At 43.1% G+C, this 18,802-nt stretch overlaps 2 protein-coding genes across 2 annotated transcripts in view; both read left to right on the forward strand.

The window, feature by feature from the left end:
• The first annotated feature begins 1,943 nt into the window (after nucleotides 1-1,943).
• Nucleotides 1,944-6,128, forward strand: LOC109969086 (protein ALP1-like). Its single transcript, XM_020615741.1, has 3 exons — nucleotides 1,944-3,271; nucleotides 3,751-3,868; nucleotides 5,162-6,128. Exons 1-3 carry the CDS (start codon nucleotides 2,466-2,468, stop codon nucleotides 5,606-5,608), a joined length of 1,371 nt encoding a protein of 456 aa, XP_020471397.1. The 5' UTR covers nucleotides 1,944-2,465; the 3' UTR covers nucleotides 5,609-6,128.
• Nucleotides 6,129-6,664: 536 nt separating this feature from the next.
• The window catches only part of rbl2 (retinoblastoma-like 2 (p130)), a 20,891-nt gene continuing 8,753 nt past the window's right edge, over nucleotides 6,665-18,802 (forward strand). The window contains 14 exon segments of the mRNA XM_020615845.1: nucleotides 6,665-7,009; nucleotides 8,750-8,880; nucleotides 9,954-10,154; nucleotides 10,516-10,580; nucleotides 11,904-12,032; nucleotides 13,686-13,846; nucleotides 14,569-14,633; nucleotides 15,335-15,506; nucleotides 15,649-15,812; nucleotides 16,228-16,340; nucleotides 16,429-16,535; nucleotides 16,803-16,940; nucleotides 17,426-17,590; nucleotides 18,014-18,122. Of these exon segments, the coding sequence (XP_020471501.1) occupies nucleotides 6,872-7,009; nucleotides 8,750-8,880; nucleotides 9,954-10,154; nucleotides 10,516-10,580; nucleotides 11,904-12,032; nucleotides 13,686-13,846; nucleotides 14,569-14,633; nucleotides 15,335-15,506; nucleotides 15,649-15,812; nucleotides 16,228-16,340; nucleotides 16,429-16,535; nucleotides 16,803-16,940; nucleotides 17,426-17,590; nucleotides 18,014-18,122 (1,858 nt within the window). The 5' untranslated portion in view covers nucleotides 6,665-6,871.

Genomic DNA, 18,802 nt, shown 5'->3' on the forward strand with positions numbered 1-18,802 from the left:
ATGCCTCCTCGACCTGTCTAAACCACGACGGACCCATTCCACCCAGCAGAGCAACATTTTCACTGTTCATGTTTAAAAATTAATTGTGAAGTCTGGACGTCTGTGGGTGTTTAACACTCTGACTTACATCACATCCAATCACAGGGATGATTTTATTCTGTATGGCAGGGAACTCCCACCAGGGCCGATCCAGCCGGCCCGCTCATCTGAACTATAAAATATTGATTAACGCCTGGAAAAAGAAAGTGTGTGTGAGTTGAATAATCCATAAGCGACACTGATGGAAGAAACAGAATGTACTGATAATTTTAAACAAACCTCAGCTGCGAAGGCTGAGGAAGCCTCACTGGAGCTGCGAACACACACCCTGACACACCCTGGAGCTGAGGTTGTAGTTGGGCTAACAACAGCAGTCCACACAGGTGTCATTGAACCTGTGTTTTATCAAACATGTCACTGCAGACAAACAGCATCCCTCCTCTGGCTGGGCGCCGGAGAACCTCCTGATGCCAGGGGTCAAAGTTCAATCAGACTGAACACTGGAGTGGAGACGGGTCGATTCAGCACCAGAAGTGAATGTGTCTCACCCTGTTTCACAGAGACATGAATGGGAAACACGTTTTGGTGGAATTGCAACTCCAAGCTGGTCGTCCTTTTACTCTAGGTTCACCTAATGCAAGTGAGACTGACCAAAATACTGGTCACACGTGTCTGCACAGGTGAAAAAAATCCATACAACTTTCATGAAGAAAGTGTGACCTTCTTCCTGCTTAAGAGGACAAAATCAATCTGTCAGGAGTCAACAGAAGCTACTCAGTAACTGACTTTACTGCAGGATCAAATTACTTTCACTCATCTTAAAGACTGAATAATGTTAATAACACCAACCGCATGTGCAGAGGTCCACACGGTGTCACAGGTTCCGGCTGTTGGGTTTACTGTAGGTTTACTTTTCAGCTCAGGAAGGTTACTTCAATCTCGGTGGGTTGAGATGAGAGTTTCAGGTGTCAGCCTGACAAATGTTGAAAAGGCTGAACTTAATTCATTCTCACAGAAATGTTTGTACCACAGATGCCCAGTCTACAAGGCAAAAATAAATGTACTGTATGCGGTACACATTAACATCCTACTGACTTTGGTGCACTAACACTAGTTACTTACTTTAAATCATGAAATTCAGAACTACAGAAGTAAAACCTGATCTGCCTGATTTATCAGCATGATAAGATCCTATCTGCTGAAACCTTTTACTGCAGATCAGCACGGTCCATGTGGTTGAAAGGTGACAAGTCTGCATCCCAGAATAAATCCCTGATAATGTACTTCCTCCAGAAATTTTTCACCTTTCTATTGTGACCCAAGATTTATGCTGAATTCAACTTAACATTAAATATATGAATGTACATTTTAACCCTTTAATAAGAGCATGTCTATGTTTAAACAAAAGTATATTCATTTAAGCAGATATGTGGAACATGATGGGTTTACTAAGTCGGGGATCAAAGTTCAGATCAGGTCTTCCTGTGGGAAGCTCCTGCAGCTGGAGATTAGTCCAGCAGTTACATACAAGTCTATATGAACACAATGAAGTCATGACAATATGAGGTATTACTGTAGCATAGTTCCTCAGTCATAACTCATGATTTAGTCATGGTTCTCTTAGCAGGTGTACACTTTGCTTTCCTTGGAGCGCCACCTAGTGCCAAACATTAGAAATACATCCATCACCTGTGACTGTTTCACTGGGAAGACAAGCTGCATCTGAGCAGTTTCCTATATCACTTTTTATACTGCAGTTGCACAACAAAATCATCATTATCTCAGAAGCAAAGACACTTAACATAAGACTCATTTATTATCATCTACCAGTTTACCATTGATTTAATTGTGATACAATGTCAGAAAATTAAAAATGTATCATCATCATCATCATCACAGGAACATCAAACATTAACATTCTCCATTAGTTGACGGGTCTGTAAAACATCCAGACAGTGACAAGCAAAGGTGATGCCTAATCTTTTTGTTCAAAGTGCACAGACTTACTTTACAGCAACACAAGACATCAAACTCTGGATTCTCTCCGTTAAACACCTAGAGCCAGTGGCGGTTCTACATTGAATTACTCCCCGTGCGAGACCCCCCTCTACCTTGAGGTGTGAATGAAGCCGGAGGCTTGGCTGGAGCTGGGAGGCAGATGGTGCCATTTCATTACTATTAAAGATAAACCCGGACTTTATGTAACATGTGTCACATCTTAAATGTTTTCTTCCAACTACAAAATCAGAAGCGTCTCTACAGAAGTTTGCAGCCAGTGTGTATAATTTATAAATAAAAATACCTGGAGCAAAAAGTGAAAGGTTTGCAACACGGGGTTGTAACTTTCTAAGAGACTTGAGTCACGTGGTTGTCTGGGCATTACGTCAAAAACATGCGACGTAATGTTTGTTTAACACCAGGTCAAAATGGAGCTGAGTTCTTCACTAATACGTCCATGGCCGAACACGGAGGAAAACTCTTCCATAACAGTCGCCTTACTTTATTCCGTTTTAAGCCTTAATGTGCCTTCGGTGTTCGATGACCAGATGCTGGAGCTGTACCGTCTCCAAACGGGGCTCCTGAGGCGGAGGAGGCAGCGGGAGATGATGGAAATGGACCGGCGGCGGCGACAGTATCTGCGGAGGAGGAGAGCCTTCCTGCTGTCCTCCATCGCCGCTGTCCTGAGTCTCATGACCTCCACCAACAGGCCCGTCTGGGTCAGACACCGGAGCCCAGGTCACAACATCTGGTCCATGGCCGATTCGTTCGACGACGATGAGTGGAAGGCGCAGTTCCGCGTGTCCCGAGCGACCTTCGACTACCTGGTCGAACTGATCGGCCCGGCCATTAAACGCCGCAGGACGAACTACCGCGCCCCCATCGAACCGCGCCGCAGGCTGGCCATCACCCTGTGGTGGTTCTCCCGGTCCGGAGAGTACCGCTCCATCGCCGACATGTTCGGGGTAGGGATAGCCACGGTGTGCGTGATTGTGCGCCAGGTGACCTCAGCCATAGTGGAGCGGCTGTATCACCGCTTTGTGTCGCTCCCGAGCGGGCAGCGGCTGGACGACACCATCAGAGCCTTCAAGGACCGCTGCTACCCGCAGTGTGCCGGGGCCATCGGCGTGACCCACATACCAATAGCTCCTCCGAGGACCAACCCCGATCACTACATCAACAAGAAAGGGTGGCACTCCGTTATTTTGCAGGCTGTGGTCGACCACAACGTTTGGTACGACCATAACCTGTGCTGTTTAGGGGGCCCCTGGACCAGAGCCTCTGTTTGAAGTGACTAACATTTCTTGTTTGAACGTTCTTGGCCAGAATAGAAAAATAACTAGAGAGCAACACAAAATTAGTGCATAGACACACCAAACAACTGCAAATAGATGCAGTGATACAAAATTATCACAAAGAGGCAAAACAAATACTATAAAGATATGCAAAATAAATGTTAAAAAACTGCAGACTGACCACAGAATCACACAAAACAACCACACAGTCATAAAAAAGACACAAAATGCTACAAAAACATGCAAAACCATTACAAAGAAACAAAAAATGGCCACAGCTGTGTTGTTTGTAGTCATTTTGTATCTCCTTCGGTCTGGGGCTCTTACTTTGTTGTTGGAGGTGGGGGGGCTTTGGAACGTGCCTGTTCCCAGGGCCTCGTTATTTCACAACCCATCCGTGTTTATTTGTCCCTCATAGCTTCACTGATGTGTATGCTGGCTGGCCTGGGAGCACCAACAGTGCCACGGTGCTGTCCAGCTCAGACCTGTACCTGAAAGCAGAGGACCGCCCCGATGGTTACCTGTTCCCCAGGGAGGTGAGTGGACGCTACACAAGTCCACAGCAGCTTGTGCTGCTCATGTATTATTACTCATAAGTCACAGGGTTAATCCAAGTGCTTGCACAAAGGGCGTTTGTAGGGTTTTTCTAAAAAAAAAGTGTCCAGAGATGACATTGGTTGTGATTTGGCGCTATGCAAATAAAACTGGATTGAATTGATTTGAATCAAGCATCTCATTTACATGGAGTGAATTACTGATCATCTTTTTAAAAACCTGAGTTTGTTAGTGAACTTCCTGCTGTTCTGAAGGTATTTCCAGTCTCCTCAGCACCATCTGCAGCTCTAAAAATGATGATGAATGTGGAAAAGTCAGAAAATGAAATGTGTGTGTGGAAGAGGTGTGTGGGTGCCCTGGATGTGGATGAAAGTGTTCCTTGTTGTCTGTGTAAATTGTTGATTATTTTTATTTCCATTACCTCAGTGGAAGATGAGATTACTGATATACACAGGCTATTTACTGTAATTCTGTTTTTCTGCAAAGCTCTCCTTCCCTAGTTTAGCCACCATATATCTGGGATGTACTGCAACACAGGAATAAACAGTAAACACAGTTGCAGGTTGTGGACAGGGCAGAACCTTTGTTGTAGTTGACAGGGGCTTGGGGATGGGTAAGACCTATTGTGATAGTACATTTTCTGGGAATTCAACTGAGGAGCTGTGTATGATAGGCAGATTTACACCACCGCTCAGACGTTTTAGAGCCCCTCCATGTTTCCAGCTGTTGTTGTGTGATCCAACAGGTGAACACACCTGTGTCATCCCCCTCTCCAACTGAAACCAAACAGCTGGGACAGACAGTCCTACAGGGTGAAACCCTGAGCAGGTCTGACTCCCTGTGTTCATGGCCTTTTTCCACATGGAGCTTCAGAGGGAGCAGTAACACAGTCTGATCCAGCTCTGCCTTTGTACAGACAGAATCTGTTGCTGTCAGTCACCAACCACAGTTGGGACCTGTAGAAACTGTTGGCATCAGTTTTCAAGGCTTCATTTACTTCACTGCTGCAGAGAAGATGGACGTTCACCTGCTACTAGAGCCTGAGAAAAGCTGTTTTACAGTTACACAGTTTTAGTTGTTGGTGACTTTTGTTTCACCCCTGGCAGTTTGCGTCTTAACTTTGTACCAGTTAAGGTTTATCACTGGACCAGAACTGGTTATGGGTCAGTATAAATTGGGAAAATGAGGTGGTCTGAAACTTTTAATTGGAGCTTTAGTAAATGTCAGATTTTTGCTAGTCCACCATGTCATGTAGATCAATGTCTCTTTTTCAGAGATCTCTTGTGTCTGATGGAGTGGAGATCCCCGTCCATCTGATTGGGGATCTATCATTCCCGCTGAAGCCCTGGCTGATGAAAGGATACAGCGAGGAACACCAGCTCTCTCCTGTGCAGCGTCGCTTCACCTACACCCTCTCTGCAGCTCGGTCTGTGGTTGACACTGCTTTCACACGGCTGAAAGGACGCTGGAGGTGTCTCCTGAAGAAAAGCGACATTGACATCTTGATGATGCCCAGAGTTGTCGCTGCGTGCTGCGTGTTACACAACATTTGTGAACTCAGAGGAGACGGTTTCCTTCCTGAGTGGAACACTGAGATGGCTCCTTCTGGAAATTATTTAATACAGCCTGATAGAGAACTACATGCAGAAGACATGTACTGCACTGCTGAGGTGATCAGAGACACTATCACCTATAACCTCTTGACAATATTGCAGTACTGAACACAGACTGACTTCAGTAACGTCCCAGCAGCTCAATAAAAATCAAGACAAAGACCTGCCATTATTAACTTCTGCAGTGTAGAAGTTACACGAGCAAGATAACCTTACAGAGTTTTAATGACATTTCTAGTGTTGCTTAGATTTGTCTTTAAGATGTTAATTAAATCATATAAAATCTTGAACTTCCTGTCACTGTTTCCACAGAATCATTAAATCAGAACATGAAAAACTGCTAAATGTTTATAACATCAGTAGCAATCAGTGCTGCAGTTTTCTACATCACACTGATGTAGCGCAAATGATATTTTTTAGCAATCACAATTTTGTGTTAATTGTACTTATTTCAATTTTATGCTTCTTTATACTTTTACTCTACCACCATTCAGAACTAAATATAGAACTTTATACTACACTACATTTAAGTACAGGTTATTGATACATCTGTTACATTTTCAGTTTTAACAGTTCTACAGTCCATTGTGTGCAGGTGTAAATGTTAATAACCTCTTCTAAATGGATTTTGGAGGCTTTGGGATCCTGCATGAAAGAAAACTGTTAGCCACAAAATGTCGTGTAAAATGTATATTAGTATCTGATGTATTAGCTATTAATACATACATTAATTCGTATATAAACCTATTATTAATTCTTCTTCAGAAAGTGGTTAGCTTTACCTAAGTTGCCTGTGTCCCGCAGTGTGTTGTGGCTGTGAAGTAGATTTGTTTGAACGGAAGGAATGATTAACGCGAGCCGAATGCTGCTTTCGTAGTTAGAAATGTTTACAAAGCTGTACCAAAGACGTTTTCGTGATTGTGTGTTTTTTAAAACAGCATATAAAAAGTTTTCGCCCTTTTTCTAATAGACTTCCCGTTAAACTGCAAACAAGAAACAACCGGAAGTAGTAGCAGTTGGTCTAACGGTAGCCCCACCCATTCTTGTTCGAGCTACGCACGTTTAGTGGGATGGGGTAAGATACGCTGTTTCTGGTATTCTTTACGTAAAATGCGTGCAGGAATGACGTTTCAATGTACGGTCAGAGCTCTCCGTAAGTCAACAACAGCTACGTATAATCGTACCTGTCAGTCAAAGGACATTTAAATGGCCACACTGTACAGAGTCGTGTACATTACACCGCCGTAATAACACTATTACGGTGATATTTTGGCAAGCAGCTACATAAACACCGTCTATTTTTCTTGTCTGGGCTGCTTTCTATCCCCCGAACCGGGATTTTGTTTGCTAAGTTTGTCCAGAAAGACAGAAATGAGCGACGAGGACGACTTTTTGCAGAAAGCCCGAACCGGGTTTGAAGATCTCTGTCGGGCGCTGAATATGGACGAAGAGGCGAGCAACGAAGCATGGAAAACCTACGAAAACATGAGCAGAAATTTTACATTAGAGGTAAAAACACAAGTACATGGGCTATAGAATTGTTTTTTGTCTCTCGTAGCTTTTATCGCTATTGCCGCTTTTTGCCCGTGTCCCTGTTTACCGTAACGTTATGGCTTGCGAGGTTAATCTTTTGACCGTGCTAGCTCACCTTAAACCTCTAAATAAAAAAAGAAAAGAATAGAATCATGAACTGGAAATGATAGACTTGGGTGTGAATGTGTTAGAACATCCTAAACCACAGTTTCTAGCCGTAGGAGGCTATAAACGTGATGGTTAGCCTACAAACAGGTTAGTGCAGTGCCAACGCACACACAGCTGCGTGACATGGTCTGTGTTTTAATGTGTGGATGAGCAGCTGGAGCCGCCAGGGAGGGAGGACTGCTAGCATGGCTCGGTGTAACCCAACACACCAGACCCACTCTACCTGCTCATTAAGTACTCAAGTTCACGTTTATTTATAGAACAATTTCAGCCTGAAACCCCCCTGCAGTGTTGGGAAGTAACTAAGTACATCTACTCAAGTACTGCACTTAAGTCCACTCTTTTTGAGGTACTTGTGTTGTATTTGAATATTTCTATTTTATGTAATGTTACTTCTCCACAGTATTGCAGGGAGGGAGACCTTTTACCAGGTTTATCCCAGAAGTGTAGTTCCTGGACGCTGTGCAGATTGAGATTTTACTTTATTTTATAGCACTTTTCTTAAGCTACAAAGCACTTTATTGAGTATTTTATAAAATAAACAACACAGGAAATGTTTCAGCCATTAAATCAGGTCCTGCTTGACCAACTACAAAAGCTTTTTAAGCGTAAGGAATACTTAAAATTTTAATACAGGTACAGTGTGATTCTTGTATTTAATTTTCATAAAGTTTATCTGTATGACAGGGGGAAGGGGAAACAAAATACAGCATGTGTGCAGGTAGAGCCACAGCATCTTAGGCGTAAAGTGTGGCTCCCCTAACAAGGTATTAAAGCTCACAACCACATAATACAAGAGCAAAAGTATCAATGCTGAAATGTATACAGATAAAAAGCTGCAATAATGTACAAGACTAAAACAACATATTACAACTTCTCAATAATAATTTTATTATTAATAATTAATCATTTTATTTATTCTAAACCATTTGAGGATAGGTTTATAGCATCTCTTGGAATTAAATTCCAAATTCTTGGACCTCCCCTAGAAATTGTATTAAAGCATGACAGTAAGACTTTGGTGCTTTTCCTTAAGTAACCTTTTAAATACAGGACCTTTGCTTGTAATGGAGTATTTACACAGCAGTAGTGCTGCTTTTACTTACAGTATGTGAAAGGATCTGAATACTAACTACACCACTGCTTCTGCTTCTGCTAAAATGTCAGAGATATACACGCACCGACAAGACAAACGTCTCATGAGTGATTATTTTGTTGACTGATTATTTATTTATCATGCATGATGGTAAACTGAATATCACGCTGTATTTAACAGGCTTTTTTGACCAATTTATGATATTTTATAGACAAAATGGTGAATCAATTAATCTGGAAAGCAACTGGCAGATTAATGAATCTTCTGCAACAAAAATAATGAACACTAGTTGTGTTGGTGTTGCACACTCAGAGAAGTAACAGTTGTTTTTGTTCTGTTCACCACTTTCTCTCCTCTTCTCCCCCTCCTCTCTCTCTGCCTCCCCTCTCACCCATCCTCTCACCCCACTCACTCCCTTGTACATGCATTCTCATGTCCACCCCCATGTGCAGGGCAGTGAGCTGCACTGGTTGGCCTGTGCTCTCTATGTGGCCTGCAGGTCCTCTGTGCCCACAGTGGGTAAAGGCACCACCGAGGGCAACTACGTGTCTCTGACCAGAATCCTACGCTGCTCACAAATGAGGTAGGCCCATAGTGCACCTGTGCACTCACCTGCACGTCTGTCTGCACCAGTGAGCACAATATCACACAAAATGTTAAATTATTCCAATTTTAAATGTTTGTTTAAGTTGGAGTGTAGGGTATGTGATCTCTGGAATAGTTACAAACAAACAGGTTAGATAGACTGCTCTGAAAATACAGACCCCAGAGTTCAACCTCAGTCACTGGTGCAACAAAAGTGATTGTGCCTGTGTTTTATAATTCAGTCTAACTGCGTGAACAACGTTATAAACGAACCTGTGAATATGACAGGTGTCTCAGTTTTGGCCTGGGTTGTGTCTGATGCAACACGGCTCCACATGGTGAGGGACTGTCTGGACCGGCACAGTGATTATTTGTGGACACTGGTGTGTCAGTGACTCAGCAGGCAGCCTGAAGGACGTGGCATGAAGTCGACACACAGACAGTTTTTGATCCTAACATGGGTTAACCAGTGGCTTAAAAAGACATCTTCTGTTTTATTTAAACACACAATAAACTCAAATCTCTTCTTTCTTATAGTATTTATGATAAACCCAAGCTCATTTTAAACTTGTTCACCTTAACATCCTTTAACTAAATTTGCAATTATTCTAAACCATTTAGCTTGAGAAAAGATACAGACAATTAAAAATACAAATTGTGTAGTCTAGTGAAATTGTTTAATCTAGTCATAATACAGAAAGTCTAGCTCCTCATTCCCCCTGCGTGGGTAGACATACTCTGTACATCCTGTGGTACCATGTTGTTGCATCCATTTGATGTTTTTCTTTGTGAACATATTCATCAGTCTGAATGACATTTTAAAAATCTAAATCAAATAGTTTTTTCTAATCAAGTGTCAAAGTAGGTATATAGACAGAGCCCTAGTTAGTGACCAATAAATCAGCATGTAGCGGTGACAGCATGGACATAATAATGGAGATGGTGGGAAATGAAGAAGGTGTAGACGACCGCCTCCTCACAGATTAGTCCAGGACACAAACTACAAGCAGTGCTTTGTGATCATCCTGGTGACTGAGGTCAGTCTCTTCTGTACTTTTTCCTCTTGTGCAGCCTGATTGAGTTTTTCAGTAAGATGAGGAAGTGGCAGGACATGGCCAACCTGCCGCAGGATTTCCGTCAGAGCACCGAGAAGCTGGAGAGGAACTTCACTGTGTCGGCAGTCATCTTTAAGAAGTACGTTCCCATCTTTAAAGCCATCTTCAGAGCCCCGTCAGAGGAGGCGCCCAGAGTCCACCGCAGCCGCAAACAAAGGTGGGGCATCATGACCTCTGACCTCACCAGAACATGAAGGTTTAATACGTGAAAAAGAACAGATACAATTTAAACTCACTGAAGGTTGTAGAAGTTTTGATGTCCGTTAAGTAAGTTTTGTTCTGCTGTGAGAGACTTATAAAAGATTTTTTAATAAAATCTAAGTTCTTCAAAATTCATTAAGCCCCACAGACAATGGATGCTCTACTGAGTCTTTCATTAACAGTCGGTCTTAGATCCATTTAGCTGATATGTACAAATATTCCTGATGGTTTGTCTACCACCACGAAACATACCACTGTGAATGTGTGTCCATGTAGTTAAATGTATGTGTTTTAAGGTCAGTGACTTTGTTTTCCAGACGCCATCCCTGCACTGTGACCGAGGTCTTCAACTTCTGCTGGGTCTTGTTTGTCCATGCTAAAGGTAGAGATTCACTGTCCATGCACATTAGAGCAGCTGCTCCCTGAGCTCTGCTGTAGCTGTGCCTGGTTCAGAAGCTTTAACGTGAACTCACAGAGAAACCCATCTTTAAAATGAAGGGGTAACTTGACCAGGCCTCCTAACAAACAGTAACGACCAACAGCAAACCAGAGCCCGGGATCAGCGTGTGACTGAACAGAGTCCGATCTGAAGGTGGCAGCTCAACATCGTCATGTAAGATCCTGCTGCCTTTCACCAGAATTCAGCCCATTTAGTTCCTCAGCTGAACTCATAAAACATCCAAACACATGGATGGAAAGATTTCCTGGACAGGAGGATCTGGACCAGGGATCTCCTGCGATATATTTTAGCTGTAATTATGAAACTACAGGAAGAGCAAAAACTCAACACCACATCATTCACAAGTTTTAAGAATAATTTATTGTAGACAAATGTTTGTGCTCTCAGGGTGCAGTCTAGTTGTAGTTATGGATTTATTTACACTCTGAGGTTAGGGTTACACACACTGAAACTGTGTGGATTAAAAGTCTGAGTCCTTTCAGATGTTCCTAAAACAAATTAATACCCAGTGATCTTTGCTGAGCTGTTTGCTTTACAAAAAAAGAAGATGGTAATTGAAATGATGCATCTGTGCTCAGCTGTGCATTGTGAACCAAAATCTAAATTATGAACATGTTTCTTGGGTTGTGACTGTATTTTCTGTCCAGATAGCTGGAAATGACATGTCTTTGCTCTTTTTGTAAATGACAAGTAAAAAGTATGCACAATATGAACTGTTTGAAGGAACATCACAAGATCCAGTTTCACTCCAGTAAAACAAAGACGTGTCATTTCAGCTGCGCTACCATCTGTTCTGTTTTTTTTAAAAGCGTACAGAGTCACAACCAGAGAAAAATTAAAAATGAAAATGTTTGTTGCAGTAGACAGAATATTTTTCATCCAGACGTCTTCAGAACAACAGGAGGTGTTGTTAAGCCGTCACTGAGTACTTCTCTCTCTCTCAGATGTTTACGTCAGTGACCTGAATGTCATGCTGATACTACTGAGGATTGGGTGTGTTATTCAAGGCATCCACTGTGGTTTTACTGAGGAGAAGAGCATTAGTCTGGATTTACTTTTGCTTCTCTCTGCTGCCGACATCTTTCTTAAACCTCACACTCCTTCATATCTGATGTCTCGACAGCTAAAGAGGCCGGTCAGGACCTGCCTGTGTAGATTTGACACTAACACTGTCACGGTCTGACAGTGTATCCTGTAGACTTGACCCTTCAGATGGTGCCATGTGTCTCTTTTGTGCCTGTTCAGGGAACTTCCCCATGATCAGTGATGACCTGGTGAACTCGTATCATCTGCTGCTGTGCGCTCTCGACCTCGTCTTCACCAATGCTCTACTGTGCAATGCCAGGAAAGACCTGCTCAACCCAAACTTCAAAGGTACCACACTCTGCACTGCTGTATCCTCCTAAAGTTCTGTGGAAGATTCACCCTCTTGTATAGGAAGCAGTTTGGATTCTTTTTTTAGTTCAGGACCATCTGTGTGCCTAGCCGTTGCTCCTATTGTTACTGAAAATTTGGGGAGAACACAATTTGAAATCTGGAATAATAATGACAAGAATTTGAATTAATAACAAAATATTATTAGAGTTGAAATTAAATTCTGAGAAACTAATTTCAAAACTTTTACACCTCAGACAATAAAATCAAAACCTGAAGTCTCTCATATACAAAAGTATTCAGAGCTTTTATTCAGGACTTTGGGAAGTAGTTACAGCTTCCAGTTGTGGTGGTTGTCAGTCCACAAGCTTTGCTCACCCAGATGTGGACCGTTTATCCCGTTCCTCATGGCAGAGCCGCTCCAGATCTGTCAGACTGGATGGGAAGCGTCTGTGACCTGCCGTCTTCAGGCCTCTCCACAGATGTTCACACACCGTGCTACCACACCAGTGTGTGCCTCAGAGCCCAGAGCATTTTGGTCACGCGGTAAAACATGACGCTGACCGTCACTAAATCAGCACAGGCGTATAGGAAGCCTGCTTATCACTCGTGTACAGCACTAAATCAGACCTAAAATAAATCACAGGTTTTGTTCTTGTTGCTGAACAGATTCCAACCAGCCAGCTCCCATGAAAGTGTATATCAGCTCTGGCCTGTCTTCCTGTTGACACCCTGTGTTTCCTCTGCCTCGAAGCTGCTGTGCCAAGAGCCCACCAGCCTGACACCACTTCCAACTGTATTCAGACAGGAAACAAACTTTTTTCTACTCTGAATGCTGGTTTGGAAATAGTGACTTGCAACAGGGAATTTAAGATGATGTGAAACATTGATCTCCTCATTTCCTGTGGGAAAAGAATATGTTGCAGCAAAAACTACAGGCATGGATGGATTACTGAGCAGGCCTGTCAGGATCTGACCCAGGGGCCCCCGGGTCAGAGCCCCTGTTGAAGTCACTGAACATTTTTGTTTGAAAGTCAGATAAGTTGAAAAAGACACAAAGCAATCACAAAGAGACTACAACTACTACAGAGACGCACAAAATGATAACAAATAGACACAGAGTGATTGCAAAGGATGCAAAATGACCACAAAGAAAATCATAACAACCACACAGAGTCAGAAAAACACTGCAGAGACACACAAAATCCCTACAGAAAGTGCAGAATGACAAAACGGAGATGCAGAATGATACAGTCATCTACAGGTAATTAAGTTAAAAAATTGAGAAAAAATGGCTGCCACTGCTGTTTGTAATCATTTTGTGACTCCTTCAGTCTGGGCTGGGCCCCCACTGCTCTTACATGGAGGTCAAGGAGACATTTTGTGTGTCTTTGTAGTACGTTTGATCGTTTTTTTGGAGTCTGTGTGGTCATTTTTGCATCTGTGTATCCTTACATGTCTGTGCCCAGGGAGCTATTATCTGTTGAATATAAAATTGGCCATACGAGCGGTTAACGAAGAGACAAAAGAGAAAGAAAAGAATGTAAAGAAGAAAAACGGGATTATTCAAGGAGTCCTGAATGTACGTCCACTCTCCATGTTACTGGTTGTTCTGGTCACCAGTGTCCTCTCTGTCTGTGTGGGGTCTTCCAGGTCTGCCAGAGGACTTCAGCAGTAAAGACTTCAGACCGTCCCCAAGTCCACACTGCTTCATAGAGCAGCTGTGTGAGCTGCATTACGGGGTGGCGCTGGAGGCCAAAGGAGTCAAAGAGCACTTCTGGAAACCCTTCATCAAGAAACTCTTCCACAAGAAGGTGGGGCAGATTGCACACATCACTAAAGAACTGTAATGTCCCACACACTTCATGTCCCCGACTAGTGATGAATTATTTCAGACAGTATTATCTGTCTTGATTTAAAAGACCAGCGTTTCTGCTTGCCATATGTGTTCAGACTTGGACTGTCTTGTTCTTTCCTCAAACAGCCGCAGACTTCCACTCATTTTAGCGTGATACAAACATGAATTTTAAATGACTTGAAAGAGGAGAGAAGTACAAGCAGATTTACCAAAACAGGTAAAACCAGCAGTATGGTCCTTTAGTCTGAGGCTGGCTTGCACATCACCAGTGTGCACGTGTATCAGGACTTAAACCTGCAGTGAAAATGAAGAGTGTTCAATGTGAAGGTGGCCTGTTGCTTCACAGGTCAAAGTTCACTAAAGTTCAGCTTGATAAACAAAGTTTAGGGTCTTTACTTCGACCTGCTAGTGAGTCCACTAATCACAGTGATATCTCTTTTGGAATAAACTGATATTCCTGCATTATTTTCCTGTTTTAAATGCTGCTGTTCCCAGGACATAGTCACTCATTGAAACCCCACCAAAACAAAGCTCTTGTAATTTCTGACTTCATTTCAATGGTGGACATCTTTTCCTACATGGTGTAGTTTTGAACTTTTTGCCACCACAGTTAGGAAACAAATGCCACACTGCTGTGGCCTGGTGCGCTTTAACCCCCCCCCTCTCCATCTCCCACAGATTCTCAGAGGAAAAGAAGACAGTCTGACCGGCTTTCTGGATCCCATGAACTTCGGAGACAGTTTGTGAGTGTCAGCTGTCATCATACATTGTCACAGTATTACAAAAATGTACTGAAACCACTCGACACCACTGTTCCTTCATCTAGTTCAGAGGTTTTCAAACTGTGAGGTACCTCCCTGGGTGAAGTGAATGGGTCAGGTGTGTGCAGGAGCAACAGGAGGTTAGTTAATGTGGTCTGACAGAGTCAGCAGCCATGTGGCTTTGGAGGTGCATTATGGGAGCTAAATTTCAGTGCCCCTCAAGAGGTAGTACTAAAATTACCAGGACTGTGAGGGAGGGGGTGTGCATGCAGAGCGGTCGATGGTGACTGGATAAATGTTTGTGTCTTCACACCTCAGTCATCAGCATTACAAGCACCATGTGTAAAGACACAGCTGACTGTGTGTGTGTGTGTGTGGGGGGGGGGGGGGGGGGGCCCGGCCCCCCGCAACAGAGAGAAAATACAGTGGAGAAACAAAGCAGGATGGTCGGCGTCGACCCCAGAGGCTGCGCTCTGTGATAGTTAACAGAAGTATGGGGTGCACCATCTGTTAGGTTCCTGTAGTGGAAACACAGCTTTACTCTGCAGTCAAGTCCACTTTTCTCTCCTCTTCTACTGCATTCTGTTGCTTTAGGCCACACCATTGTGCTCATTTTTTGAAATCTACTCCATTCTGTTTTTAGAGTCTCTGCCCTCCTCTGATTTCCTGTCCTCTCTTCTCAGCTCGTCTCTCAGTCGGGTGTATGAGGAGCATGTCCTGGCCTCTGGCAGTCTGGATGAGAGGATCTTCATTGGAGAGGGGGCAAATGAGGACATCGGCACCCCACGGCCCTGCCTGTTTGAGGTGGTGGACAACCAGGACATCGCCACCTACAGGCTTTACACCAACGTCACTGTAACACTGTGGTCCTAATTTAAGCCAATTTAATTTAAACAGCCTTTTGTTGATTTTTAATCTTCCTGCTATTGCTGCATCCTCTGTTTTGTCTTCTTTTTGAAAAATAAAATTATCAACCCGCCACTTGTCTTCTCCACAGGCATCAGCCCTGAAGGTTTCCACTCCTCTGACAGGGAGGAAGTTCATCCACGAAAACAGCCTGGCGTGTCCGGTGTCGTCTGCCATGGAGAGTGTCGGACGTCTCCACACTCTGCTCTCAGGAACCAAACAGGGGCCGAGCACTAAACTAACAGAGACTCTCAGGTCTGTTTTATCAGTCAGGGGACTCATTTGCATCAGTGGCGGTGTATCAGAACGATGGAGTGATAAGGCTAGGGTGGTAACATCACAGGCAGTCAGTGATCAGTTGTCTTATCATGTCTCTGCTCATAAACTATGTTCAAATTTTCCAGTATGACAGCAAAACTAACACATCAGGTATAGATGTGCTCATTTGTCTGTGCATACTGTATGTTAGAGCTTAAGTCTGATATACTGGTGTGTTACTGCTGATGTTAGAATGAATCCGTTCTTAGTGAATGATTACTGAAGACCACGGAATTAACACAGACACGGTTCATTGCACTGGGCTGGTGATTCATCAGTACTTTTAATTAGACTCGTGTGTATTATCTTCTGCAGGTTGTATTGACAGAAACTGTTTCCGTTTTTGTCTCAGGACCTGTGCCAGAGACCCCAGTGATGTCATCAGTAAGCGCCTGAAGGACATGTATGAGCGCTTCTCTGAGCATTATGAGGGCAGCGGTGCAGAGAACAGGGGCATGGGGAAAGGTCCATGAACGCACCAACACAACATTTAACTGCAGTGCCTGATAGATGTGATTCTAACTACTGAACTACTTCAATATTTGTTTCCCAGCAGACATGGCAGTGAAGTATTTCCACCTGGCAGAGGCGCTGTACTACAGGATCTTGGAGTCCATCATAGAGAGAGAAAAGATGATACTGGGAGATGCTGACCTGTCTGTGAGTGTAAAACATACAACACACTTCTCTGCTTGGCAGTGATGCAGAGATGAGACTTTGAGACTTAAGCCAGTTGACTGTGAGGTTTAACTTGACTTTAACAGGTTTACCGAACTGATTTTTGAGCAGAGGGTCATGGAGGGGGTGTAGCTGAGAGACACCCCGTCCTGTCCCACTGTCACTGGGGTTATCAGACACTGTGGAGAATCTAAGTTAATGTAACTTTAACAGCTCTTGGATTTAACCTGGGGAACATGTGTGTTGTAGTGTATTCTGGAGCAGGACATCTTCCATCGCTCCCTGCTGGCCTGCTGTTTGGAGATTGTCATCTTCTCCTACAGGCCTCCAGGAGATTTCCCAAATGTGATCAACATCTTCCAGCTCCCTGCCTATCACTTCTACAAGGTATCACTTACTGAAATATGTTAACCCTAACCCTGCTGTAGAGATAATGGTCAAGTTACTTGAAACTCTTAGTTTTGTGACAAGAATTTGTAGAAGTCAGTGAGACTGAAGACGGTATTTTCTTTGAGTAATGTAGGAAATCTAAACACTTTTGGACTCCAATAGAAAACTTTTCATACATGAAATAAACAAAGTAAAACATGTCCACCAACCAGAAGGAGTGTTTATCACAGTGGTGGAGGAAGCACAGTAATAAATGGATAACAATATTTAGTGAGAAGTGAGATGGCAGCAAATACACAGACACATACAGGATGAAGGTATATAAAAAACAAGGAAATTTACAAGTCCAACAACCGATTTGTTGCGGAGTCAGATATGGTGATGTTTGAAACAGAACAAACAGGGAAGGAGGTTGGAAATGTATGAATGATGAATGAGAAGGTTTCCTTCTAGACGCCTCTCAGTCTATATCTGTGTGGCAGGTGATCGAGGTGCTGGTGCGGTCGGAGCAGGGTCTGTTTCGGGAGGTGGTGAAACACCTAAACCAGGTGGAAGAGCAGGTTCTGGACAGTCTGGCCTGGACCAGTGACTCCTGGCTGTGGGAGAGTCTCCACGGGGCCAAAGACCACGTCCCAACCTGCCAGGAGGTCTGGACACACAAAGAGAGATACACTAACAGGACACAACAACACTAATACAGAAACATGCTCACCCCATTATGTGGACTTGTGTACATACATATATTTTAGATGTAGTTATTTTAATGCATTTTGAGTATGAATTAATCTGAAATTTAAATATATATTTTATTGTCCCTGAGGGGGATTTTGTCACAGGTGCTGAGTGTGTACAGGGTGCACACACAAGAAAGAATAAAGAACGTGTACACAGACACACAACATGTCTGTAGTTTCTTCCACAGGCTCATGGTTCACACTCCTTCAATGTGCCTTGTGCTTGTTATATAACTTACAAGGGACAGGTATTTATCTGTCACCGCTTGTGTTTGACTTTGGATCAGAGCAGTGTGTTTGTCCTGTTCACAGTGTGTGACTGACTGTGTGTTTCAGGTGATGCCTCCTCAGCATCTGGAGCCAAACGATGAAGGCAGCACAGGCAGCGTCCCCCTCACACCCATCAGCCACGGCCCCGACCTCAACACCAGCAGCACGCTCAAAGGTGAACGCGTGTTTCTGGACCTACAGTTTATGCTCTTTGTCAGTCAAATCCATCAGAACTTTATTTATACAGCTCATGCAACTTGATGAGCTTCACAAAAAACAGACTAATGTCCACAACAATTTAAACAATACTAATGAATAACATAGCGACAAAAGAACTAAATAAGGCAAAAAATAAAATGGAGAAGAGGCAGAGACAAATACACGAGGGAATAAAACATTAACATATAACTGCAGTAACACAGTGCACGAACTGTGTAGCATATATTAGCTTATATTAATGGCTAGAATCATTAATAATAACAAATGGAAACACTGTAGAAGCTGACTGCATTCCACTATTATTTAACAAACACAGTTAAGTTTCAAGAAACATTTTGAGAAGTTAACGCAAATAATACGAGTAACATCAAATAATACAAAAAAGAAAATAACAGCAAGAAGAGGAAATTCACACAAACATAAACAGGCCTTCCACTGATTTTTCCTGTATCTCGGGATTCAAGAGAAGTTCACTATGGGTGAGATAGCTTGTGGTTCACTTAGTTCCTTCTCCACGTGAAGGTTCAGGTTAACTCACATCGAAGTCCTGAGTTGAATGGATCCAGTTAATCCTGGAAGAATACCAAGAGTTTGCTGTGTAAATTTCTAAGACATTTATTTGCTCCATTCCCTGCT

Source organism: Monopterus albus, unplaced genomic scaffold (genome assembly GCF_001952655.1).
Source record: "Monopterus albus unplaced genomic scaffold, M_albus_1.0 scaffold170.1, whole genome shotgun sequence".
NCBI lineage: Eukaryota > Metazoa > Chordata > Actinopteri > Synbranchiformes > Synbranchidae > Monopterus > Monopterus albus.

Excerpts from the sequence above, each read along its gene's own strand:
- LOC109969086 (XM_020615741.1), top strand. The coding sequence starts at position 2,466 with ATGGAGCTGAGTTCTTCACTAATACGTCCATGGCCGAACACGGAGGAA. Across the intron at positions 3,272-3,750 it reads GTGGTCGACCACAACGTTTG|CTTCACTGATGTGTATGCTG; the intron begins GTACGACCATAA and ends TGTCCCTCATAG. Across the intron at positions 3,869-5,161 it reads GTTACCTGTTCCCCAGGGAG|AGATCTCTTGTGTCTGATGG; the intron begins GTGAGTGGACGC and ends TCTCTTTTTCAG.